General features: G+C 36.5%; 2 protein-coding genes and 1 long non-coding RNA gene across 5 annotated transcripts in view; 2 read left to right on the top strand and 1 right to left on the bottom strand.

The window, feature by feature from the left end:
- Nucleotides 1-23,182, top strand: part of LOC131428435 (uncharacterized) — a 31,741-nt gene extending 8,559 nt beyond the window's left edge. Inside the window, exon 3 of one of the 2 annotated variants that reach the window (XR_009229379.1) lies at nucleotides 22,707-23,182. This is a non-coding gene — a long non-coding RNA (uncharacterized LOC131428435). Of the gene's footprint in view, nucleotides 1-22,690 lie in introns of both variants that reach the window. The other variant, XR_009229380.1, reaches the window with a different exon arrangement.
- The window catches only part of LOC131428419 (partitioning defective 3 homolog), a 235,101-nt gene that overhangs the window by 116,502 nt on the left and 90,793 nt on the right, over nucleotides 1-27,806 (bottom strand). For both annotated transcript variants that reach the window (XM_058592369.1, XM_058592367.1), the window contains one exon: nucleotides 16,099-16,222. The gene's annotated coding sequence lies outside the window, so the exon portion shown is untranslated. The remainder of the gene's footprint in view (nucleotides 1-16,098; nucleotides 16,223-27,806) is intronic.
- On the top strand, nucleotides 1,859-2,544 carry LOC131428431 (general odorant-binding protein 56d-like). The gene is made up of 2 exons (XM_058592386.1): nucleotides 1,859-2,020; nucleotides 2,083-2,544. Exons 1-2 carry the CDS (start codon nucleotides 1,976-1,978, stop codon nucleotides 2,437-2,439), a joined length of 402 nt encoding a protein of 133 aa, XP_058448369.1. The 5' UTR covers nucleotides 1,859-1,975; the 3' UTR covers nucleotides 2,440-2,544.

Genomic DNA, 27,806 nt, shown 5'->3' with positions numbered 1-27,806 from the left:
TATCTTGAGAAAGGAAATACCATTGACAGTGAATATTATAAAGCGTTATTGGAGCGTTTGAAGGCTGAAATGGCAAAGAAACGACCGCATATGGCAAAGAAATTTTGTTTCATCAATACATCGCACCGTGTCACAAGTCAATCAAAACAATGTCAATCCTACATGAATTGAATTTCGAAGTGCTCCCACATCCACCGTATTCGCCAGATTTGGCTCCCAGCAACTACTGACTGTTCGCAGACCTGAAAAAAATACTCACCGGTAAGAAATAAGATGTAACTTCTTCATTTTTCAAAAGGCACGGATGGGATAGCCACCCATCGGTAGCTTTGAAATAAAAATTATCAAAAAAAAATTTTTATCAAAAAATTTTTTTTTCATTTCACTTTTTCGGATTATTTTGTAATTATTGAAAAAAAAAATCAAAAATTTTTTTCAGTGTATATTTTTTTAGAGTTCCCGATCGATTCCCTACAACTTCTCTCTGAATGCCATTTTTGTACACTTAACGGTTTCCGAGTTACAACGGTTTGCAAAAGGCAATTTTTGTGAAATGCAAAAATACACACGCCCTTTTTAAAAATCAGTCGTGAGTCTGATTGACCTCTCCATCGGTTCAAAACTTATGATTTGCCATACTGTAGCCATGAGCAAAGTATCATCCAAATCGGAGAAGGTCGAGTCTGATGATCTGCTAAGCATTTCTGGAATTGCTCAGTACCAACTAATATTAGTTAGTTATTTCACTTATTTTGAACTGGTTTAACTTTGCAAATCGATCACCGAGAGGAAAACAGTAGCTGAGACCGGAGCTGGTTGGCCGAGTAATCTTTCTGGATAGACTTTTGATAAACGATTTGCTCTACCATAAAGATACACCATTTGAGCACAGATGTGATTTTAAACATTCCTGAAGAAAAGTCAGGGAAATACCTATTAACATTTGCAGGGTTTTGAATACCCATTCCAATGGTACCTCACTGTAGGATGTAAATTGGTCCGCGTTTACACGTATTACTTTACAAAAACAGAAATTTACTCACCAGCGTAGAAAAAAGAACAAACGTGCTCCTTTACAAGCGACAACATACTCCACCAAAATTATCATAGATGTCACCATTGCGCCTAATAGTCTTTTCAGAAAGGCCACTCGGCCACCCTACCCCTTCGGCCAACCAGCCCGATCTCCCCTTCATTGTTTACGATATTTGGTTTGTTTTCGTTTATTTTACTGATGATCCAATGTCTGGAGGACAATATTGCAATAATCAAACCCGCAACCATCGTGAATCCGGCTTAATTGTACCTTCAATTGAACTACTCTGGATGTAATGAAGCGAGAGGCCAAGAGGGAAACCTCGATTTAAAAGAGCTCCTGCTAGATTATATGATTTATCGAAACGCAAATAAATCTTTTAGGTAAAATGGTTGACGAACGGTCAACTGTCATTTAATCCAACCATTTAAATTAGATCCAGGTTAACATGCAACAATTGATTTCTATATTTTTTATAACTTTCTGTTAGAAGTCTCAAAACTAGCATTACTTATCATGATACCCAAAGTGAACACAGAACCGGATAACCTTGAACTCAAAATTGCACTCGGGACTTTATCTTGACCGCGAAAATACCAGTGAAACTCATGCAAAGCAAGAAACATCTTCAAGAAAAGAGAATAATTTATTGGTCTACCTCTTGCCTTGATTAGCCTCGCGGTCACGATACTTGATTTCAATGCTAAAATGTGATCTCTGCAGGGATGACAGAGGCTACTGACGAAAATAAAAATAAGAAGTATTTTCAATATGGTTATGCTTGGTCAATAAATAGCAGTCGGTTCCGAAACCGATATGCACTGCCCGGGATCGTATAAAAGTAGACCCATCGTATGCCCTGCTCATCAGACGTAAGGATCTGTTCTGACCAACAACGTGACCAATTCTCGGTGTGTTAAGCGATTGCAATTGTTCAACATGAAGTGTTTAGTTCTGGTAACTCTGTTAGCCACAGGAACCTTCGTAAGTATACCGTTAATAAATAACTTCGGATTCGTAGTGTTACACTAACTTGATTTCCATAGGCTTTTTTCACCGCGGAACAGCACGAAGTGGCAAAGAAGTTGTCCAACACCTGTAAGGGTGAAATCGGAGATGGTTTACCGGAAAACATCGGTGATCGGTTCCGCGAGGGCGATCTTACATTGACAGATGCCAAATCTAAATGTTTCATGAAGTGTGTCTTCTCCAAGGTAGGCTTCATCGATGACGCTGGAACAGTCAACAAAACCGCTCTTGTGGATAAGCTATCCCGAGGGAACACTAAAGAAAAGGCGGAAGCTTTCGCCGAGCAGTGCAGCATGTTCGAAGGTGCGGATGGGTGCGAGAAAGCTCTTGGGCTCTATGAGTGCTACCACAAAAATAAGGCCACCTATTTCTAGTGCTGGAGAAGAATGAGAACGAGAACGTCTGCAATTGTTTATTCGGTTTTATTCATGTTGTTTACCGCGTTATAAGTTTTGAATAAAGTTTTGAGTGCAACATTATTTAGTTAGGATATTATGCTTTGATTTGAAATAGGATTTTTTCCAATTACCAATCTTTAGACTGTTGAATTTGAAACATATTTCACCAGGAGTTAAATCAAACCAGTCTGACACAGACACGGGAAACATTTCCTAATTGCATTCGAACTTCGCCTGTTATGTGAGAAACTTGTTGCATCTACACATTTGATAACCAGAAATGCAAAATCGCGAATAGATTGGAGAAAGCTTGCAGCAGAAAGTGATAGTGAACGGGAAGGAAATGCACAATGTCTTTGGAGTGTGCATGCAGTATCGATTACCGTGTGTACCGATGAACGATCGAAAAATCATGTGATGTGATATCAAATATAAAAAGGAAAAGGCAAAACACTTTCACTGCTTATTCGGGGGGAAACTGAGCGCCCGACGGAGGAAATAGCAACGTCAAAGGAAGGCTTGCACGGATGCCTCATACATCATTTGTTGCCACGGAATCAGTGGGAGTGCTCTGTAGGTGCCTGTGTATTACGTAATGGATGCAAAAGGTGAAATTGATTCGATTCAACTTTCCAGCATTTTCATTAAGAATAAGTTGACCTGTTGAATAAGATCAAAGTAATGTAGCAACAGTCTGGAACTGCAATAAGTTAATAAAAAATGCACGTTTTCTATGTTTATCAGAGGCACGGTAATGAAGACTTTTGTCTTCACAAGTCAATAGCGATTTTTGATCTCCTAATTGCTTTATATACTGAAAATAGGCACTAGTTTCATATTCATTCCCACGAAACCTGTATTTGAATCTGAATCCGAGATACAGTTTCGGAGTTACGGGCTCATGAAAATGAACAGTCGCTTCAATTTTTTTGGGCAGTTTCGAAAGTTTGGAAAGTAAGTAACCAAAACTGCCCGATATCGAATCAAGTAGAACTTCTTCATTCAACTATCATACACACCTAGAAAAAATCGTGTACAATTACGTATTCTGTGACCGACATATTCGAGCGTCAATACTAACTCATTTGTGCAGCTGATATAAGACATATTTAATGCATTATGATAAACTTTTAAGTTCTGATACACGTAAATTTACACTCCTACTTGAAATGCTGGGTGTATTTGACACATTTTGAATAATTTTGGCAAAATTCAGTTATTTTACGAGTTACGTTCTTATGAATTGAGTCAAATGTAGATTTCTGTCAGCTGTAAATTTCATAATTTTTTGCTGTGTCGTTATAGTAAATGTGCGAATATTTGAAAAGGAATCGGTACACAAAAGCATTACTTATCACATGTATAAACATTTTATTTCGTTTTATACTGGAAAATGTTACGGATAAAATTATTTCTTTGTTGTAATTTTCACGCAATTTTTTTTTTTCTGTTGCCTCCTTCATCAGTCATTTACCAGTTTGTTTTCGCGTTAGATACTCTGCAATTCCAGCAATGAGTAGCAAGTCATCAAACTTTACACACGATTTCAGTATGACAAACAAATTGTTCTGCATGGAAGTAGAGGCTAATTGGATTCAATGATTTTTTTTGTAAACAGACAGTTCTATTTTGCATGCACTTTCTTCAAAACGTTGTATCTCAGAAACTGTAAATTGTAGAAAACGGTGTCCAACACGAAGTTGCAGGCAATCAATTGGGTACTCTATATATTAAAAAATATATTGAATACTTGTTTCAAGAATTGGAAAATCAAGTAAAAAACCATAATTAAATACGTCTTTAATTGTTTTTAATAATTTTTTTTAACCTTAAACTAACACATACACGAACAGTTATTCTAAATTAAACATGCAATTACCAATAGTTTGCTAATGTTGCACAATTCAACAAAAATCTAAGTATTTTGAATTTCTCGTCTTAATATCTCGAGATCGGTTACTTCTTTATTCTAAGAACAAATTAGTTCGGTTCGTTTCCAAAAGATGACTCTGGATGTTATGAATACTGAATATTTAATGCTGCTGTCGATAATTTCAAGAGATCATATTGCTTAAAAAAAAATTTTAAACATGTTTTTCACTGTATTAATTATGAGCAATTTTTTGTTAACTAAGCAGCATTTGCGGGAAGTTTTAGTTTTCTGTTTTATTTGGAAGAAAAGTGCAGCTGAAGCCCATCAAATGCTTGTGGATGTTTATGGTGGAAATGCTCCAACTGATAAATCATGTAGGGAATGGTTTCGAAGTTTCAGGAATGGAGACTTCAGCGTTGAAGTCAGGTTTCGCTTTTAACAACCAAAAAAATTCGAAGACAAACAGTTGAAGGCATTACTTGATAAAAATCCATGTCAAACGCAAGAGGAGCTTACAAAATCATTGGAAGTGACACAAAAAGCAGTTTCTGTACGATTAAAATCCTTGGGAATGATTCAAAAGCAAAACAGTTGGGTTATAAACCCAACCCAACCTTATGAACTGATTCCGAATGACATTGAAAGACGTCTTTTCACTTGCGAGCAGCTGATTTAAAGGTAACAAAGAAAGGGTTTACATCGAGTTGTTACTACGCGATACCCGGTCAATTGTTGCCATTGACCTCAAAATCAATACCAAAGCCGAATATCCATGGGTCGAAGGTCATGTTGTACATCCAAACCAAAAGGGTGTTGTATACTATGAGCTACTATAACAGGCTGCAATCGATGCGTTTGAGTCGTGCATTACGAGAAGAACAGCCGGAATACAAGCAAAGTCATGATGAAATAATCCTCCTGCATGACAACACTCGATCTCATGTCACAAAAGCCGTGAACACATATTTGGAATCGCTTAAGTGGGACATTTTGCCACACCCACGGTTTTCTACTGACATTGCTCCTTCTGATTACTGGTTGTTCCGAGCGGATGCAGCACGATCTGGCAGGTCATCGGTTTACATCGGCATTCCGAAATAATTACATTTTGGGCCCCAAAAAAAACGGACCGAATTAATTGGTACAAAATCAAAAAAGATGCGTTCATTTTGTCAATTTAAAAAATTTGAAGATTTTTTAAGAATTAGATAATAAACTATCTAATTCTAAAAAAATCTTCGAATTTTGTTTAGTTAAAATTTTTTTAAACTGCTCATTTGACTTTCAAGAACTTCGTGTTGGATATCATTTTTCTACAGTAGATGGAATTCAACTTACAACAATTTCAAGAACTACAGCGCAAATCCTAGTTCTTTGATTTTCATGCATAAGTATCTCGAGAACGGATACTTCTGGGAGAAATGTCATTATAGGCTATTATCATTAAAATCAAATTCTAGTGTTCGAAAGAATATATTTTGTAGTACTTGTAATTGACACTAATCCAATTCATATCAAATGTGGACTTTATGTAAAGCTTTCAAAAAATGAAATAAAATCTAATGTGACATTTTATAATTAAAGTTTTTCGGTTAATTCTCTATTTCATTTTTCGACTTCCTTTTCAGTATACTTTTTTTAGTACCCATTTCCTACATCTTCGTTTTTGTACAATTCACAATTTCCGAGGCACAATGATTTTAAGTAACTGCATGCAGAAATACATTGATCACTGTTGCTAGTATATTCAATGGTAAAAACATTTTAGTCTTTGGTTGAAGATATCTTTTTCGCAGTTTCAGTACAAGGTTTATCGTAGAGATTCGGTTGTTCATAAAACTGACTCGTAATCAGCTCATTCTCGTAGGTAACCAGCGATTTACAAGGACGCCTTCCGCCCTGACCAAAAATTACGTTAGAGGAAATTGCCTTCTGTAGTCGTATACGCAAAACTCGCACGTCATTCCGGATACCGCCACACTTTCTTTTCAATGGAATTTTCCTCCGTATTGTGACATATTTTTTCAGAATTCCTCCGTATTGTGACATATTTTTTCAAATGAAATGTTCATTGACCTGCGGGAGAAAGTTATGTCGACGTACTTCTTTGGCAGTGTCTACCACGTACACAGGTATTTTGTATCTAACGTTATCATACTTGATACTGTGCACCACGTTGTTAACCGGAGCAAAAGCAACTGAATCTCGTTCACGTCTTAACAAGATATAAACTGAGTTACAAGCCATGTAGAGTTGAACTTCACCTGCATCTTTTTTACGTCTAGATGCATCCGATTTTTAAAAATTTCAATTTCGTTCAATTCTGGTCTAATTTTGCAGGGCTGGAAATCAATATAGTTTGAAATTGGTCGCGAAGGCCACGGTTCAAGCTTTGGTAATTCGTCTGTCGACTCGATCATAAGAGATTTTCAAAAGCGAATTAACTTATTTAAATTAGTATCATAATAAGTTTTGTTCGCAAAAATTAGCGAATGAACTCATTTTAATTAGTATCGTAATAATTTTAGTTCGCAAAAATAAAAATTTATTCCAGATGAGTCTTTAGATTTCATGATCACATTGAATGATGCCTTTCTTTATAGTAAGGTAATTGAATTGCTAGTCAAACCGACTTTTGATCGGATCTCCGAAGAGTCATAGTGTTATATACCATTTGACACAGCTCGTTGGAATTGGAAAATGTTTATGTGTGTACTTTTTTAGATTTTTCTCACCGCTCAATTTTCTCGGAGAAAACGAAAACGATTTCAACCAAATTTAACTCGTTTGAAAGCTACTATCGGATTGTAAATCAAGTTTGAAGATCGAGTGGCTGTTACTTCTGTTTTTGGAGAAATACTAGTGTCAATGTTGCTCGAATACAAAAAATGCAACGAACGCCAATGATCATCGTTCGCTTCCCTTCGCCTTTGTTCGATAATCGCTTTGATATTCGGACTAGCATGAATATCTATTCCTTGCTGTTGTTATTCACATTGAACATACACCCGAATGACTTAACGCGAATGTGGAACGAATATTCATGCAGAGATGAACGAATGACAAACGAATGTATAAAACGAATATGCACGATGTATATCAGCAGCGAAGAATGTATTAGTAGATTTGGGTTCTCTTCGATTATTGCTGAAAGCCTATTCGCACTATTCCGGGACGACCGGGACAGCACCATCCGGGATGATCCGAGACGTTATTTTCCTCATCTGGGATGACTGAGCTGCCAGCGTGTGCATGTATTGGAATCCCGGATCCGGCATAAAATCTATTTGGTCGCCGAGTTTTTTCCGGTGCCGACGGTGCGAAAAACTCAGCGAGGAATATCGGTGGCAACCAAATGGATTTTATGCCGGATCCAGGATTCCAATACATGCACACATTACACCAATACATTCTACAAACTTAGGCTCGTTAGGAAGCTACTATTAGGATGTAAATTGAGTTCGCAGATTTAGTGACTGTCACTTTTGGTTCTGGAGATATATTTATATGACTGACGTAACCGACAAAACGCATTTTTTCTCTCCGCACAATTTTCATGAAAATGGCTTAACTGATTTTAACTAACTTAGGTTCGATTGAAAGTTTTTGTTGCGTTGTGAACAAAGTTCGAAGATCAAGTGGCTGTTACTTCTGGTTAATTTAAACTAACTTAAACTCGTTTGAAAGCATTTATTGCGTTGTGAACAAAGTTCAAAGATCAAGTGGCTGTTACTTCTGGTTTCGGAGACATATTGGTGTAAGTGTCGCAACCGACAAAACACTTTTTTTCTTCCGCACCATTTTCTCGGAAATGGCGGAACTGATTTCTACAAACTTAGGCTCGTTTGAAAGCTAGTATTACAATGTAAATTACGTTCGAATATCAAGTGGCAGTCAGTTTTGGTTCTTGAGATATATTTATATAGGTGACGGAGCCGACAAAATGCATTTTTTCTTACCGCACAATTTTGGCTTAACCGATTTTAACAAACTTAGAACTACTATTGGGTTTAACGATTTATGGTTTTTAGTTGGTTTGACGTAAAGTCGCCATAAATAAGTTCAGTTTTTGCAATGACTGAGTGGAAACATATATTGGAGAAGCCAAATTAATGAAAAACTTACAGAAAAGATGATTTTTTGAAAAACGATACGCTCAGAGACAGGACTCGAACCTGCGTTCTTATGTATTCCGTGCATACGCGCTACCATTTTGCCACCCTAAGCCTTGTGATAGACACAGCGGTGACAAGCGATTATAAATACACTATCCTACTCAGTGCTTGAGCGGCAAATACGTATAGAGCGAGAAGACTAGTGTTTGGTGAACAGAGAAAATGTTTGGATGTATGATACCGGTCGTGTGACGGAGAGGATGTAGACCATGTTCGATGTACGTTCTATCATGCCTAGTCGTGTTTTAGAGCTGTGTCTATCACAAGGCTTAGGGTGGCGAAACGGTAGCGCGTATGCACGGAATACATAAGAACGCAGGTTCGAGTCCTGTCTCTGAGCGTATCTTTTTTCAAAAAATCATCTTTTCTGTAAGTTTTTCATTTATATGGTTTCTTCAATATATATTTCCACTCAGTCATTGCAAAAACTGAAGTATTGTTGGGTTGTAAATCAAGTTCGAAGAACAAGTGGATGTCATTTTAGGTTCCGAAAATAGCGAAGCTTATGCCATTATATAAGTGATGTAACCGACAAAACGGGATTTTTTCTATCCGCACTTTTTTCAGAAAGTAACCAATGGTCATGTAACCAAACAAATGTATTGCTGATACTTTTGACTTCGAGAATGTTGTCGAATATGCTACGTAAGAAGCTTTTGTGAACTAACCGAAACAATTTGGATGAATTTGTGTTGAAAATCAGCACAAAATTCGTGTCACCAATTATCCTAACGAAAAATATATGTTTTAATGAGACTGACATCAACACCCACGAGGTTCTTTTCTTAAACGAAACAATAATCACATTATCAAACTGAATGGCTTAAAATTGAAGTCGTCTGCTCAAGCAAAATACATTAATTTAACGTATGACAAAAAACTCACTTTAAAAGATTACATTGAAGGAACCCAGACAATGTAATAAATATATTAAATATTTATATTCTCTTATAAACAGAAAGTCTAAGATCTGTCTTAAGAACAAATTATTAGTTTGAAAAAAAAAACAAATTTTCAGACCAGCCTACCAATTTGGTCAAGTTGTTCTTCCACCAGGAAGAAAACGCTTCAACGGATTCAGAATAAAATTTTGAAAATGGTTTTGAAGCGTCCTCCCTGGTTTAGTACAAATTACTTACACTGACTTACAAATATAGAACCATTGGATGTAATATCACATAATATTATAAACAAATCCTGACAAAAATCGGTGCAATCTTCAATTTAATCGATTCACTCCTTGTTATAGTTAGTATATACATTGATTATCCCCATTACACATTACAATTAGGTTTACATAAATTTATGTTTGCTAAAACATTCGCATTGAATTCGCAAAAAAGTCGACCTGACATTTAAGAATAATAATCTGTTGAATACTCGAATTCTCATGTAATCATGATTATGGCACTAATTCCACTGAGCAATCCTTCTTTTTTCACACATGATGTAGTTTCGTCTTGGACATAAAAAAACCTGTACTGAAATATTTCCAATCCACATGATACTTAAGTGAGCTGATGATTTTTTTTAATGTGTTTTGTTCAGAAGGCACACCTTCAACATTCGGTAGCTATCATATTCTCACACCGAAGATACGATTCGCGAAGAATGACTGTCAGCTGCAACAAAAAAAGGGGGAAACACAACGAAAATAATAGCACAAAATTACTGTCAATACCGTTTAAAGCACTACTCCACATGTAGGTTTGTGCTCGAAGGTGGTCGACCTTAACATGGCAGCAAACATCGCTCACGAAATGATGTGCCGAGGAGGATCTTTTCTCGTCAGAATTAACGCAGCCTGGGGCAACCACAGCTAACCGTACTGCCATAGGACCTCATCACGTAATTGCCCATTATTGAAAATTAATTGAATTTCTCTTTTATGGAAAAACACACACAGCAGCGTCCAGCCGGTTATCGAGGCTCCATAATCGACATTAGTTGATATGGACGGATTCACTGAAACGTTTGCCGCAAGTTTATACCTCGTCATGGTGAACGACTGTACCGAGCTTGACATAGTTCGGATTTCTGTGGATGAGGCCTACAACCGCACAGTACTTATATCATACTTTTTGCGGTTGATCTTCGTATGGATTGCCGTATTTCAAGTAAAATCGTTCTAATTAACACATTGTATACACGTTGCACGCACAACTTTGCACGCCTGGTTAGGTAAGTGCATCCACGTCTGATTGGGTTTGACTTGACTAGATGCAACGAAGCCCCATGGTATATGAGAATAAACTTGCTATATGCGAATTATTCTTCTTTTTCCTAGACCGGTTCACGCCTGAATGTCAAAAACTATTCCGGTTATTTAAAAGCAGTAACGTTAAACTTTTGAGTGCTTTTAATTATTACACCACAATTGTGGTTGATCATATTAGGAAGAAAATAAAATCGTTACACATTGCAACAACAAAAAATTATACCGTAGAACGGCGATGAAGCGATAATTCGCAACCGACCGCACATAAAAATGCACAGCAACGCAATAAAATTTATCCCAGCATGAAATTGGATCTTTAAGCGAATCCCATAAGTTCCTCTGCCGGTAGCTGTCAATCACCGATGCTGTGGAGTCCCTCGTAACTGCATAAAACAACGCTTGTCACATGCTACCGTTCTGGACGGAGGACGGAGATTGACAGATTTAATTAAGCAAAATCTGTGCATCCGGACCCTGAAGTTTACTCTGATTACTCACCTAAAGTGTTAAGTCATCCAGAAAATGTAGGACGGGAACTCAGTTACGATGGAAGTGAGGGGAGCGAAAAGAAACTCAAACCATACAAGAAGACACACAAGTCGTGAACGAAGCCCGGAAGAGAGTTGGTTGATAGTAAAGAGCAGCAGTTTTTTACGGAAGAGGTGAGTTAAAACCACTTTTAACCGGATCTGATTTAAACAAATTCGAATGACAAATTTGAAACATTATGTACTGATTTTAGAACATACGTGTTCAAGTAAAGAAATGAGAAAATGAAACGTTTTAGCTGAAAGAAAAATCTCATAACAAAGCTTCACAAAGAGAGAACATACACAGGTATAAATATTTTGTGAATTTACATCAATTTTCATGCACATACTTGACGCAGGCACATTTGTTAACTTACTTTACTTACTTTACCCTTAATTTTTTAATATACTTTGGAAGTAAAACTAAGCGCTATTGAAACAAACATTCTTGTTCAATGAAAAATCAATGCGTTTTAATTTTAAATCGGTCATTATTTTAGATCAAATTTTCGATTCAACTTATGTCTGTTTCATAGAACCATTGATTTACATGTCGTGTAAATTTCATTGTTTTTGTTTTCAGTGTAAGTTCAGGGTTGCGTAAATGATAAACGCGTGTGAACTGGATACAGAAAAAAAAAACAACGCAGGTTTAAGTCCTGCCTCCAAGCGTATCTTTTTCCAAAAAATATGTGAATCTTCATTCACTCGACTGTTTTAAGTAATTATTTGTGATTAAAATATATTTATCCGCTCAGTCATTGCAAAACTGAGCGTAGATTTGTTTGTCAGTAAAATTTTTCAAAACTCAGATTTCTCAAACTTATATCTTTTTAAGTACGAGTGCTAATTTTGAACTCGTTTGTTGGCTGAAAGTAATAACTTGACATCTGCGATAAGTAAATGACCACATCACTTTTAGGTGAAAACTTTCGCAATGTGGGGAAAAAAGAAAAGTCCCACATCTTCGAAAATAGTCACATAGAAATTATTTGAAATTTTTTCTTCCGTTGAAACCACAAGTAATAGCTCCGTGGGGTTGTTCGACTGATGACCTAGCACTACACAACTGTTTAGGATATTAAGGTAGCAGTTTTTTTGTGTGTTTCACACATAATTGTTTATATCTATACGAAATATACTTTCGAAAAAGATGCTCTGAAAATTTTGGATTCGCGTTCATCCGAACAACACGAAAAATAAATTTTCAAATGGTCCACTTATTGACGGATGCTGCAACCTTCTCCATGACGTTAACACAGAGTGCAAATCGGTTCAACGATAATTCTGTTTGTGTAAAGGAATACTGTTTAGTAGCGTTTGTGCTATGCTAAATACAAAGTTAATTTTTGTACACGAAACTGTTATCTCCGTTAAGGGAAGACATAATAATGGCTTGAAAAACAGGGCAAATTAAACAATGTTCGTTGAAAATTTATGTTAAGATTTTAAATTTTCTAAAACATATAGTTTTATCTGTTCGAAATGATGGGTAGCAAATGGTGAAATGATATCAAAAATCTGTTGAAAATTTGTCAAGCTATATGCTCACAAACCTGACCACTGTTTTGTATGGTTTTATTCAAAGTTGGGTTTTTGAGCGGTTAGTGGAATGAAACTTAACCATCTTACAAAAGAATGATAGGTTCCTTTGGATTCCAATATGAAAAAAAAACTATTTTGTTATGATACTAACGTAAAAATGAACAACCAGATACCGGTATTTCGAACGCTAATTGCGTTTTTCATCAGTGTCTTATAAGTCTGTTTATTTTCCGAATTTTCATTTTGCTGGAAGGTACTAAAAAATTTTATTTGGAACACACTGCGATTTCTCTAAGATGACAACACTGATTATCAAAAATTTCGAATCAAATGAAACGGTTTTCAATCCATTAGACGAGTTTAACTGACTTCGGCTACACCGATTTCCGAATTCCGTTTCAGAAAGTATCGGGAATACAGAAGCTAAAAGAAGGCCAAAACGAATTGAATAAACAAAAATTCAAATTAAAATAAACTTATGGTCCGGGGACGGGCATAGCGTGATGGGTAAGTCGATACTTTTCACGCAGCCCGCCTGGGTTCGATTCCCAACCCCGCACATAGGGTCAGAAAGTTTTTCTGGTCCGAAGAGGCGAATGACCTTAAGGTTAAAACCTCTATAATAAAAAATAAAAAAAAAATAAAAAATAAAAAACTTATGGTCCCATACAGAATTGATGAATTTTATCCGATTCCAACTTCCAATTTTGAAATGAAATGAATTGAAATTTTGATGAGTTTTTGAAATTAATTCCGTCAAAGAAGATAACGATACCAAAAAATCTTCAAACATACGAACTATTTTTGGTTATGCTGCTCTCTGAATACCGTTTCTGGAAGTACCATAAATTGAGACTAAAGCTTTAAAGAGGAACTTAAAGCTCATGGAATGCTTAATCGATTGTCACACGTTTAGTATAAAAGATATAATGTTAATGTTTCATACAATTTCTATCTTCGATTCGTCTTGCAGTTCCAAAATTACAAAATGCAAGTGATTGAAATTTTAATTTCTTAATACATGTTATCATGTCATTTTAAAATCACTGTACATCGCTAACGATAGCATGTAACTAAATATTGATTGACATTTTGAATTTTCTAATTGGATCGAACATTGTTCAAAAATATTTCGAAAATTTTTATAGTAAATGGCTGTAAATTTTTATAGTATGTCTTCAGCAAAACACGATTTTCAAAGGTCTGCTAAAAAAAGCTGCAAACAAATCATATCTACAGTGAAATCTACAAACCTGGCATCTCTGGTGGTAATTTTCAACGATTCTAGTGCACATTTTTAACGAACTTTAATTAAGTCACAAAGTCATCAACTAAACTCTGACAAAGCGGAAAGAAGTGTGAAACAGAGGTGGGTAGACCTAGAAAAAGTGTTAAGATACATCTACGGTCAATTTTAACGGTGGCATACTGTGTGGGAAAGTTTAATTTTTACCTGTCATTCATTAATGTTTGTCACATTAACTGGCAAGAAGGATTGAGTGTATGTGAACGGCAACGGCCATGAAAAGAGAAACATTTTCAAAGTCTAGCTTAAGTTACCTCGTAAAAAAAACGGGTCAAACCTCTGAAGCTACTTAATATTCTGGTGACAAACGGTGTGATATACGCAGACTAATTAGACGTATTATGCGCTGAAACTGGGCTACTTGGGGCTCCAGTGAAATTTACAGCAAGTTTAAGAGAAGCAGTCACAGGAAGTGGAACAATTGCAGAATTTCAATGAGACAGCCAATTGACATTCGTTCGGCTCGTACTTTTTCCAGACAAAAACTTTTCAAAAGAAAACAAATCTATGTGGAGCCACTAAGATCTCCATTTGTCGCAAAGAGGTCTAGACTCTGGTATCTAAAGGAAATAAGACAGAAAGGATTCAGGGACTCACTATCAGATCGATGCAGGTAGTGATGCCACACAACCAGCATTAACTCCGCTGGCGCCCATCGTAAAACCAAACCTTCTCCTTCCTGTTGCAAGCCTAACAACTAATCTGAGTGAAGACGAACACAAAAATGTCACCGCCTGCGAAATAGGTCAACCGGAATTCTTGGTAAAGAATTTGTTCGTTATCTTTTAAAATTCCCTTATCCACTTGTTAAACTTCGTAGGTTTCCAGACCCTATTGAGCTCGGTATTCGGGGTATGTTTGTTTTATTGTTGCTCAAATTAGTTTATGGTTGCATTAACAAGTTCCACGGAGTTTCGTCCGCAGCTGCGCATTCCTTCGGCGCATAAATTATATCTAAATATTTGAACCGACTCAGGTGGTAGTGCTAGATCATCGTTCACTCCTCTCCGGGTCTGGCAATTAATGTTTAAGCGCAAATAAACACAAACAATCTTGTTGGCAAGATTTTTTACTCTTTTGTGCTGCACTAGGCATGATCGGTACACTGGCTGCAATCCGTTCGGAAGAAATCCAGCTCAACACGCTCAATCCCACATGCGCACGGCAAACGAGCCATGGCGATCGGCTCTGGCCGGTCTGTTTGTTTGAATTTTCAAACAAACTAGGCTTTGTTCAGTGAAGCATTTTCTATGCCAATGTGCTACGGGGTTAGGAAAACACCGGCTAGGCGACTTCGGTGGATTCATACTTTCAAAACAACACTAAATAACAGGCACCACTGCCTTTTTGGTAAAAGAATTCAGCCTAACAATACCATTCAGGAATTGTTTTGAATAGGTGTTAGACAACATATAGTGATTAGTAGCATCACTCATTGTTAGAAATGCACTTCATGGTAACCATTATTCATTTCTTAAACCAACTGATTTATTTGAAAAGAAGCTTAGCAAACATTATAACTAATATTTGAAGTGAATAGTCTTTAGTTGTAGTTCCTACATACCTTACTTGACCAGGGAGGATTCTGAGGGTCAGTAGAATCTTAGTACTAGACATGCTATGATTCTGTGCGCTGCAAATCGGCTGCGAAGTCTGTTGAATCAGGAAGGCCAAATTCCACAAAAGGATAGTAAGACTTTGCTTTTTTACTTCTTTTTAATACGATATTATACCGTAGGTATTCTACGTAGAAAACGTATAGAAAACTCAAAGAGGTTTTCTACATGCCATCCCTGCTACCACGTGTTTTCTTTTTCAAAATCGGCTACAATTCCAAATGCTAAATATCTAAAAATCATATGCAAACTAAGCTCGCAGCAATACCAACAATTCAATTAGTAACTTGTCCGTTCCAATTGGCGATTGATTGCGAAATACCTTCGCTATCACCGCCGACAGATCTTTACTCACATTCTCTGCGTACTTACCTTCATACTCGTTTGATCAGATCCAAGCTACGGTTGCGTTACACCCGGCAAAGTTTAAACCGAGAAGCCAAACTCCGGCAAACTGTAGGCCACGTGCAAAAGATATATTCAACCTTGTTGCTTCCTGAAATGTTAAATAAAAAAAAGTAAATTAGAAAACACTGGCAAACCTGTGTTAGCACAAAATTTAGCACTGATTGGTTGGTAGGAATTCGACCTGATATATATATTTGCTAAGATTCTTAAGATCTTATGGTAGCGGTGAGTGGTAGATCTTTGAGCCACACATACAAACGGCTGTAAAGTTGCAACTAGATACGTTGGCTCTACAGCATTTTCAATTGTAACAGAGCTGACAGATGTGAAAAACCTATTGCTGACTTTGAACGATTTATGGATCAGTTCATTGAACAAACCCGATGCATATCAATGTAAGTGAAGTTATTATGTAATATATCTCATTGCAAACTAATTCCAATCCAAGCCCTAAGAAGAAACTAGTTTCTGTTTCATTTACTGAAAAGGTTGTTGATGATATAAGGTTTCATATACAACCGCTTACTGTTGGAGATAGCTTCAGGTTAGTAAGCCGTTGAGCGATGTGCTTCGGCAGTTGCTTTGTTTTGAAGATTGTAGGGCATTGCACGCTAGTTCTCTTTCGTTTCCCGGCAGATAGACGTATAAAGGTAAATTAATCCTAATACACACTACAATAAATTCTTGATCATAAATGCAAGCAAAAGATTACGATTTAATTTGCACTAATTTTTTGCGATTCACGGTTCACTGCCAGGCTGAATGCGGACTTCGATGCGATGCCTTGTTAAAGTTCAATTTACGTGATCGGCCATGTTTTCATTTATTTGTCAAATATTCTCATTATGCCATGCAATTTCCGCACCAATGATGTTGCTCTCAGTAATGGACACACATCGATTCATTGTGTTTGACATTTCGCTATTGTTTAGAAATGAGACACATTTTTCCAAGAAAGATTCACAAAAGTCGAAAATCGTTTGCGGTCGAAGCAAAAGAAACAAAGACAATACAGTGCAGTGAACAATAGAGTGTACGGAATGGTCAAATACGATTTAACAAAGCCTGAAACTTGGCCAACAAGGCCAAATTCAATTTGTATAGATTTCAAGCGTTGCAAAGTTAGACCAGCAGCAAATGAAATTGAAATCTTACTTAAAGAACGAATGCATCTAGACGCTAATAATGTAACTGAGATTCAATTCAACAAGGCGTCTAACTGTGTGTACATTATGTTTAAACGTGAAAGCGATACAATTGCATTCACTTCGGTTAACAACGAGTTGCACAGCGTTGAGTGTGACAACATTAAATACAAAATTCCTGTGCACATGGTGGACAATGCCATACAAGTACGCGTGCATGACCTTCCCCCGCAGTCCAGCGATGAGTATGTTCGGGAAAGTATGTCGCAGTACGGTGAAGTTCTTTCCATCGAAAGGGAAGTATGGCGGAATTTTTTTCCGGGTATCCGGAATGGCGTGCGAGTGGTACGTATGCAACTACGTAAAGCAATTCCATCTTACATCATTTGTAATCAAGACAGGAAACATCCGTGTAAAACGCTGATTACGTATGAAAATCAACTGGTAACATGTCAGTTTTGCGAACAACCTGCACACTACGGTAAACCTTGCACTGAAACTGCGAAAAGAACATCTTCAACAAAAGACAAGGTCAACCGTTCAACAACGAAAACTAGTGAGCGTAGTACTCCTGTTTCACCATCAAACCAAGCAACAACTGAACCAATGTACAACAAGGCGCTCCTACAGCAACTAGCAACGAGCTCAAGACTGCGAACAACAAGGAAAACGTAAAGAAAACGAAAATCAACAACAAAACCACCGATGCGGCAATGGAGGACGAGACGAGCTACGAACAAAGTGCCCCTCAACCCTCGCAGGAGGGAAATGGAAGCTTTTCTCCTCCTAGAAAAAGAGTGACAACGAGATCCACTTCGAAAAATTGTTTATTTAAAAAATCGGCTAATTCGGCCACGTAAAGCTTGTACGCAAATAGGCCTGAAAAAAAACATCTTTTAAATAAAAAAAAATACTATTCTATATAATACTGTGGTATTCTTCAAAATAATTTTCTTCGATTCTTAAAAGAATAACCGAAATCGGTTTGTTTGACCGTCTACTGATAAAAACTATCAATTGGAAAAAAAGGTAGATTTGAAAAACTTTTTACGGTTTTTCGCTCTTTTCAGTGATGGCATAAAATTTTTAACACACTTTACCTCATAATTCCGGTTAGTGAAAATCGGTTCAGCCATCTCCGAGAAAAGTTAATGCAAAAAACGTAACATACGCACACACACACACACACACACACACAGACGTTTTGGGTACTCGACGAACTGAGTCGAATGGTATATGACACTCGACCCTCCGGTCCTCGGTTCAAAAGTCGGTTTTCACAGTGATTGCATAACCTTTCTATATGAGAAAGGCAAAACAATCACAAAGCATAGCAACTGAATAAAAAATATTTGCCATTCCATGCCATTTATCTTGAATACCATACGCAGAAGTAACAGCAGCGCAGACTACTGCTATGTCAATTCAAACGCGCCATTCAAACACTGCGCCTACTGTGTGTTCGTGACTTGCTGACAATGTTGCGCTCCTGTTACTTCTATGACTCAAATTCATGCTAAATAGTGTTTTATTCGGTTTAATCTAAATAGTACAGTGTAATCAGCCAGCTGGAATTAAAACAGTTCGTTGCTATAATCGATATTTGGAATGTGGCAAAAATATGTTTGTTAATATTAACCACCCTACATGCATAAACATTATTGCAGTAATTATTTCTCTGTTGCGAACTTATTCAGTAGAGATTTTTTTATTGATGAAAATATTAGAATTAAATCTTGCACGAATCACTTCGGTGTCGAACTGAAGCTTAGTGGAAAGTTAGCATAGAAGTATCATTGGAGACACTTCTCTCTTTCGATTATCTCTTTAGCGATATTTCTTCGGGTGACAATTCGTCAAGTTTCGTTAACGCAAAAAATCACTTACGAACTTCGAGGTTCAGAGTTTTGTGGATGATTGCTTCATGAATGAAAATATCGGAAGTGATTTTTTCAGTCACTGAGTTTTTTTATGTGGAACACATTTTTGTTTTCTATATAGAATTGCAAATTAGAAACTCAAGAAAAATACACGTAGAAATGTGGTCAGGTTTTGAACAATTACGGATCAGTCAATTTTGTATCAATTATCAATATTATGTCACCATTTGATTGGAAATATTTCTACGTATTGATTTGAATGTTCATAGCCATGTATTTTTAATTGAATATCTTTGAAATGTTGATTAATAGCTAGCCGTGTCCTATTTGTCTGCAAAAAATCTCCACCATACCGGATTTCCCTGCCATAGTCGACGGTTTTGAAGGAGTAAGCGACATATCAAAGGGAAGCATCGCAAAAAGACAAAAAGTGCCATGAAGCTTCAATTGGTCATGCAAGCTCGGATGAAATTCCATGTTATGTCGTTTCACCTGAGAAATTGACAACTACCCCAGGGTAAATTTGGAATGCATAAGATTAATTTCCAATTGTCTTAAGATGAACTCGATTGGTAATGAGAAAAAGTTTATCGCTTCAATAGAAATCGCAGAAATGTAGTAATGGTAGAGAAACGCTATAAAAATATCTGCTTACATACAAAACTTGAACACAAGCTTGGCAATGAGATGCTTATATATCGATATCCGTATCGCAAACGTGTGCAAACATATAATTGCAGACATTTGGGCTATTGATGTAATTTCGTCGGCTACAAAACAAATACAAATAAGGACAAATAGAGTCTATATTCAGGGTTCGCGTGTTCGGTTTTGGTTCCTAATAAAGATCAATCTAAGCAGACTCTCGTGCATTTGCGAATTCAAAAGTGTGACGATTGATTGAACTATTTGATTGTAGTTCATTAGAAATTTTGGTTGCCTTGTTTCACATCAATGGCTCGAACAACCCCATGGGGCTGATCCTTGTAGTTTTTAGAAAATCTCTTAAACTGATTTTTTCACGAGTGATAGTGAAATGAGCTTTTTCTGATCATGATTTTCCTAACATTGGGTTCAGAGGTCAGTTCCAAAATTCAGGTTCGGAGTTCAGATCTAGCATTTAGTTCCAGAATCTAGATCTTAAATTCCAGAATTCCGAAGTTGATATCCTGCATCAGGATATCAAATTCTGAATATAAATTAAGGTACTTAATTTAGTTCCAAAATCTAGTCAAGAACCCAGTTTCATAATGCAGAATTAGGATTCAATTCTAGAGTTACAGTTTTAATTTCTGGACCTATAATCTGGAACTAAATTCTGAAGCCATATTCTAAACCTGAAATTAAGATCAGAATTCAGGTGGACCAGAGGCCAGGTTCTGAATGCAGTTCCGAAATTCATTTTAAGGATTTTACTGCAGAATCCCATAAAAAATTCAGATCCCGAATCTAGATCCAGTATTCGGAAGTTGAATGCGATTACTGATAATCTGTTGTTGCTGCTACTGGTTGAGGCGATTGTTCGTCACGCCGTCCGCAAAACAATTTAGAGCGCGATTTAAACGTTTGAGGCTTTACACCACGCATAAAGTCTGTTTTCGCTGCTTCATGATGGAAAGTCGAAGAAACGATCGATTTTAGACCATGGTTTACCTTTTATACTCGTCCAGTTGAACATCAGCCTGACTAACTCAAAACCGTCGTCGCGGGTACGAGAAAGGCAGGCAAGCGTAATGAGTTTTCCTCATAGTTTCCAAAAAATTGAGAAAACTAAAATTTTGGGTTAACTCACACTGTTGGAAATTTAATTGTAAATTGTTGATCGTATTTCTGATAACATGGAGAAAGAATTATGTTGTTGCGTGTAGTACAACTCGAGATATTAACGATTAAGTACTACCCATTCTTTCACAGGACGAATTTTGAAAAGGCGCCCTATAGTAATGTAAGCGCATTCACGTCAAAAATCATGAAACCAATAATTTCATCTTCTCATGAAATCGTGACAATTATTCATAATTTTATGATCCAAATGATCCCAACCATGAGCAACAGCTCTTCTCCCATGACAATCCATCATGATCGTAAAACGCGTTACTTGCAGAATGTTTTTTATTCGAAACTCCATTTTGCTTACCGGTAATAGTACTTTGAATAATGGAATGATTAAATGCAGACATTGGAATAACAGCAATTCTTAAATTATGAAATTTTAAGAAATATTTGTTGAAAAATTTGATTGATTAGGCAAGCACAAAAGTAATGTTTTAAATAAATACAACTGAACGGATTTTTATATTTTTGATATTTCTGCTGTTGTTTGAATAACATTTCTATATCTATCAAAAACCTTAGAATATACTTGATTATGAATTTAGCTTAAGGCCTTTCTCGAAAGCAGTACTGCTGCGGGACATTTGCAGTGCGAGTTTCGCTTCAAGCAAGAGCGTTTGCTGCTAGTCGTTTGCTTTGGAGAAAAATACAACGCAAAGTGGACAACGATGGGGAACATTATGAAAATTCAGCTCTTCCTATGGCTCCAAATGTTATCTAAAGAACTATAACGATTACTCGATTACGATTGCAAATCAGGAGCGAATTTTCGTTTTCGGTTCAGTGCATATTTAGAATAATTTGATTAGCTTTGTGCACTTTTCGTAGTACGAAATACACACAAAAACTGTGCAAATAAAGCCAGCATTTGGCTGTTTCGCGTTCGAGAAAAATGCTCCGAACAGTGTTTAATATCGTACAGGATTCTACAATTTAGCCCTTCTGAAAGCAAGAAATGAGTCTCGTTTAGAATTTTGATAGTGTCTTTCACTGAAATATGCAAATCCAAAATGCAATAATCAAAATTATGTATGTTGCAAATTTTGTAGCCGTTAGTACCGCCCATTTGTGAAAAAGTTACAAACGAATTCACCTAAAAATAAAGCCATTAACAAAAATTGCTTTAAATTTGAATCAATCGGCACTGCGAGTAGTTTTGCTGCGGGACGTTCGCAGTGCGAGTTTCGCTTCAAACAAGAGAACAGTGAACAACGATGAGAAACATTCTACAAACTCAGCCTTTCTTAGGGCTTTGAATGTTATCTTAAAAACTACTAGAATCACTTATCCGTTGTAATATGCAAATCGGAAGTAAAAATCATCAGTTTAGTGAAAATTTACGGTCTGATAGATTCGAATTAAAAAAATTCACATTCTTTTTTCGGCTTTTTTTTAATTGTTTTGTATTTATTTGAATGCGTTTTGGTGCCTTCAGAGTGCGCAAGTGGTGTCAGATATTTTGTTGTTCATTACATCTGCATTAAAGTAGAAGAAAATTTTCATATGATATTGAAGAAAAAAGTTTTTTTGACATGTAATTAGTAATGTAATGAATGTTTTTCGAACCAGTTTTATTCGTATTCACGTCGTTCAGTTATGTCTCTGACATTATTCACCCGCTTTTTTTCAAAACAATTATGATATCCTTACTATAGTAATTGACTTCAAAGAATTCGAAGGTATTCTAATTAATCATAGGCCAATTTATTCACAGGAAAACGTTTTAATCTAACGTCGTAATACCGGCAGTCATAAAATTTGTAGATATCGCACACAATGGATGCAGTGCGAGTTACACATTGCTTTGCAGTGCCGATCGACACTCCGTTCGAATATGGATGCTAATTAACAAATTTCCTCAATGCAAGCAACATCAAAACCCGCGGCGGTGTCTGCAAACTTAGTCAGCTTTCGTTAGCAACCATCTCGGCGGTAACCCTGCCTTCAGCATCTCTTTCTTTCCGGAGGCCCATTTCGTGATAGTGCACATATTAATTCGCAAGCCGGCCCATTATGTAAACGATGTACACCATTTCACTTCCGACAAAAACAAACAACGCAACCAGCTGCACGCGTCGGTAGACTCCCAACATCGCTCCGGTGTAGAGATCACTTATGGGGTAGGTTGGAGCTAGCGAGTACACAGAAAAAATGTTGTAGGAAAAACTATGCTGAAAATAAATGCAATGCACACGCAAATATATTTGTTTTTCGATAACTTCGAAGTTACTGGTTGTGTATGGATAAGCAGTTATTGAAAGTTGTAAAATACATTCAACAAGAGGAATATTGTTCATTGGTGGTTGACATGCAGTGTAATTTTTTAGAGTGTATTTTCTGTACAGCCACTTAAGTTTATGCAGCAAAGTATAAATAAGAAGCCTAACCTCTTCAAATGACACACCCCGAGCCGAATACGGCTTAGCGATGCAGCCTCTCAAGATCACCGCAATGAGTGCACGCGTGGTCTGTCATATTAGCTGACCAATGCATTGGTCGTTGAACCAGTTTGAGCGTTCTGCAGTGGCTCTGTAGAAACCGACTAGAAGTAAGGTTGTAAATTGACCGTACAGTACGCAGTCTGTCAGACGAAAACTGCAGCTTATTGCGACACCACGTTCCGATACCGCACTCTAACTAGAGTTGATCCAGGTAAGTCAATGTATCGCCGCTAGATTGACTTCAAAGTAAAGTGGATCGAAATATGCGGCGCGGTGAATAGACAACAATATAAGTTGTTTGCATTGGAGTTATGACCACCCTAGCATTGCAATCGTACTCAAGTCAAGTAAGTTAATGAAATTTTTAAGCGATAATTTATAGATTTAACTGGCTAATGGGAAAGTAAATGTATGTGCCTTTCTGTGAGCAAACACAAGCAAATGAGACGATACTGAATGTACAACGGATTGGTTAATTGCTTGAACAACGCTCACTACGGAATATCAGTTTTAACCGTACTCAACAATCGACAATGCGAGTAATCGAAAAAAATATCTGATGCTTTCCATGCTGGTCAACTTTACCGAATCGATGTAAAGATAAAAGTGTTTTTTTACTCACTTAGAAAAAAAAAACTTTATTTTTTAACGGGACACACAAGAAGTAAAAGTTACACTAACAGCTGGTTTCGACAGAAAATCGTTTCGCCGCATTCCTCGAAAAATTTCATCTCTTTTCAATAAACTCATCACTTTCACTTACACACTTCTTTCGGGTGTAACTCTTATTGAACAATTATCGGCATATAATTCCGATTGGGCTTTTCACCGGCGATTACCCATTTCGATAATAATAGCCCTTTGCGAGCAGTCAACAGATCGATTTCCATTAAGTGGAATTTCGGAACCGTGAAAACGCTCTTTTTCCAATTCATGAAGTACATGTCTCTATTTTCGGTAGGTTTCCGCGAGTTATAACCTTTTCGTTTTCGTTTTTTTTTTGTTTATTGTGCCATGATTTTACAACCTTTTTATTGGCAATTGAACTAGCCAATTAGGGCACTCAATCTGTTAATTCGAAAAATGAACTTGAACTTGCTGGGCTCGTGAATGGTTACTATGTAGATATTGAAGTAGGCGGGACCGAAGCAAAAACGGTCACTTTTGGTGTTGCACAAAAAATAGTCAGGAAAATAGTATTTTTACTCGGAATGTTGTACACTGTTCGAACGCATTCTGTTTGAAAAACATATCCCCATTTATACGGCCGCAATCTGATTCGGAGTGCACCAGCTTCGAAACCGGAAATCTCAAATTGACGCAAGAAACAATCAGACCATGATGACCAAATATTGTGTGTAAATGAATATTTTTTTGCCTTATCAATATGTTGCTACTGTTTCGTATATTAAAAATATCATTTCATCCTTAAATTACTGATTTTGTCAAAGAAATGTGAAAAATGACGAGAGAAAAATGCGTTAAATAAACAGCAGTTCAGTTTTTGCAATGACTGAGTGGAAACACATATTGGAAAGGCAAAATCATTGAAAAACTTAACAGAAAAGATGATGATGACTGTTAAGTTTTTCATTCATTTGGCTTCTCCAATATATGTTTCCACTCAGTCATTGCAAACACTGAACTTAGTTATGGCGACTTTACGTCAAACCAACTAAAATTAATAAATCGTTAAGAAACAATTATTTTTTTAGTAAGCACCACAATTTAGATGAATATAATCAAACGTTTCATTCATAATGTGGCTCAGGGAAGCAATTCAAACCTGTGGAAGCATTCTATGCAAACTTTGTAGCTCTGAGTTATTGAGTAATTTGTCCCAGTAAATGAAGCATTTGTCCAAATCATTTGATGGTTTGGAATCCTGGGGCAGATCATTTTAAAAATGCATATTTATTTAATAGTCAAATCGCAAAAATGACAATTGATTCATTGTGACAATAAGTCAATGTGATATATGCACTGAAAAAAGTGAATTTTAAAAGGCAAACGCAACCATAAAGAAACCGTAATTCAAAGCTCACATCATTTAATTTTGTTAATATATTAAATAAATCAGAAGTGATCCAATCCATGTTCGGAATCTTCGCTCATCGTTCGTTCTACCGATGCCGAATGTTTTTAGAAACGTTTAGAAACGTACACAAATCGTCGGTAATATCGTATTTGTGATTGTCGGTTATACCCGAGATTTTGGGATTTTCGGACTATTTTGTTGGTACGTATGAGGAGAGTGTTCGGTTACCCGTTTATTTAAAGCTCATAACTTCTGATTTAGTGCACATTATGCGGACATCTATACATCAATGGAAAGCTAAAGTTCCTAGCTAACAACTGATTAAGAAACTAAGTTGATTCATTTGATTGAAACAAAAATTATTATCAATTTAGTAAAGCGATAATTTTTGGCCTTTTCAAAACAGGTGTTCGGTTACCAGCACCCCAAGAAATTTCACTAAAAATGGAAAAAAATATAAGTAAAGACTGCAGTTATTCAAAGAAAAAACAGAAATTTTTTTCTTTTTGTAAGCGTTTTGGACAAAACTCTTCATTGTCTGATGGTGACTTCACCTTGGCTCTATTGGTCGATGATTTGGATGGTGGCGCCTTTGGTGTTGATTTGGCCGGTCTTCTACATTTTTTTTTAACGGAGCATCTGCTGTATGAGCAGCTAGATGTTTGGCCAAAACTTCGGTTTGCTTTGTCTCGACAGCAGCCTGCATATCACTGACAATTTTTCACGATTTGATTGGTTGCGAAAATTTTGATAGCATCCGATATTAAATCACGAAATAGATAAATTTTACCATAAATATTCAATTCACTCACCTTTTCGATTGATGCTATTTAATTTATGATACTATAAAAAAAGTCAGAAAAAAACATTTGTATTGTTTTTCACGCAATTAAAATTTATCTGTTTGCTTTGGTATTCGGCCTAAAAAGAACGTGCTACACACACATGACATTTGTCGGAATGACGCTATCTGCTTTCTGTCAAAAGTTGCGGTGGGGTGCCGGTAACCGAACACCTTCCCCTACTTGAAAATTGTGTTGAGCTTTATAAAATCTGCAAATTTTTGTGAAAAACAACAATAAATTTATGACTCAGATCTAGTCTAATGGTTATTTTCGCCCCATCAAAAAAGTGGCTATTTTTGCTCCACAGCTTCATTTTTATTTTACTAACACAGCTCGAAATTTTTTTGTGATTTTACATCTTATAAGATTTGTATTCAAGAGCATGTAAAATTGTGTGATTTGAAAATTACATGGCTTGAAATCGAATGAAATAAAACAACAAAAGATCGATAACAACAACGAGACTTAAACCGATAAACATTAGATCTCCAAGCACACCAATTAATCGACTAAGCCACAGAAGCACATATTTGCTTAATGAATAAATCCAATCAGCGCATGTGCATACAGCGGCACTTGGTAGTCGAGCGCAAATTACACTCGGAACCTGTAAAATTCTGCACGAATACAATATTGCATCATTTGACAAGTTGAGTAGTTATGAATTTTGTCGTTTGGAGAACTATGTCAACTGTAAAATTCTTTTTTTTCTGTGAAGTCATTGCTGAACTACAAAAATAGTATCAACCAGCTCAATGAGGCATTTTATACAGCATTGTAAAGATCGGCGCGATTAACTTTTACCGGGAAGCCTTGCTATAGAATTGTCATTGAAACCAAAATTTCAACATACTTAATTCAAATTGACTCGGATTTCCTTTTGGTGGTAATAAAGTATCAATTTTGATAGACATTATAACCTTTAAAATTTTAGGATAGTTCTAGGTTACTGACGAAAAGAACAACTTAATTTACTATTTATGATATCATAGGTTTATAACGAGTTCGACTAAACCGATTGGTTTATCAATCGTCATGATATCGATATGAACAGAAAGACTCTTCAATTGTTGCCAGTTCGTCCAAGGAGATTTAAAACGGTAATTACTGTCTAAATCAAAATGCAAGGAATTTGACAGTCATTTTGGGTTTGTTCTATCTGGTTTTCCATTCAAGGAGTTGTATACCAACCGGCGCGAGCAAAGAGGCCAAAACCTTTAAATAAACTAGAACAGATGTTCCCAGCTTCTCCAGTCTATTATTCTTTCTATATCAATCCATGAAGCTGAAAATAAAATATTATTTCAAGAAGCAAACATTACTCACTGGGAAAAACTTATCGAAAACGGAGTGATTACTTTGGGCTTGATACAGTGACCAATAAGCATTTTCGGCGCATAATGGTCCAAAAAATCGATTTCACGTACTTATAAGGATCGCATGAAACGCTATGACGCTCATTTCACCCCAAGTTCCCTTTTTGCGTTGGA

The sequence above is a fragment of the Malaya genurostris genome, chromosome 2, assembly GCF_030247185.1.
Source record: "Malaya genurostris strain Urasoe2022 chromosome 2, Malgen_1.1, whole genome shotgun sequence".
NCBI classification, from domain to species: domain Eukaryota; kingdom Metazoa; phylum Arthropoda; class Insecta; order Diptera; family Culicidae; genus Malaya; species Malaya genurostris.
The sequence above is the reverse complement of the archived record's forward strand: the minus strand, read 5'-3'. Positions and strand labels throughout refer to the sequence as shown.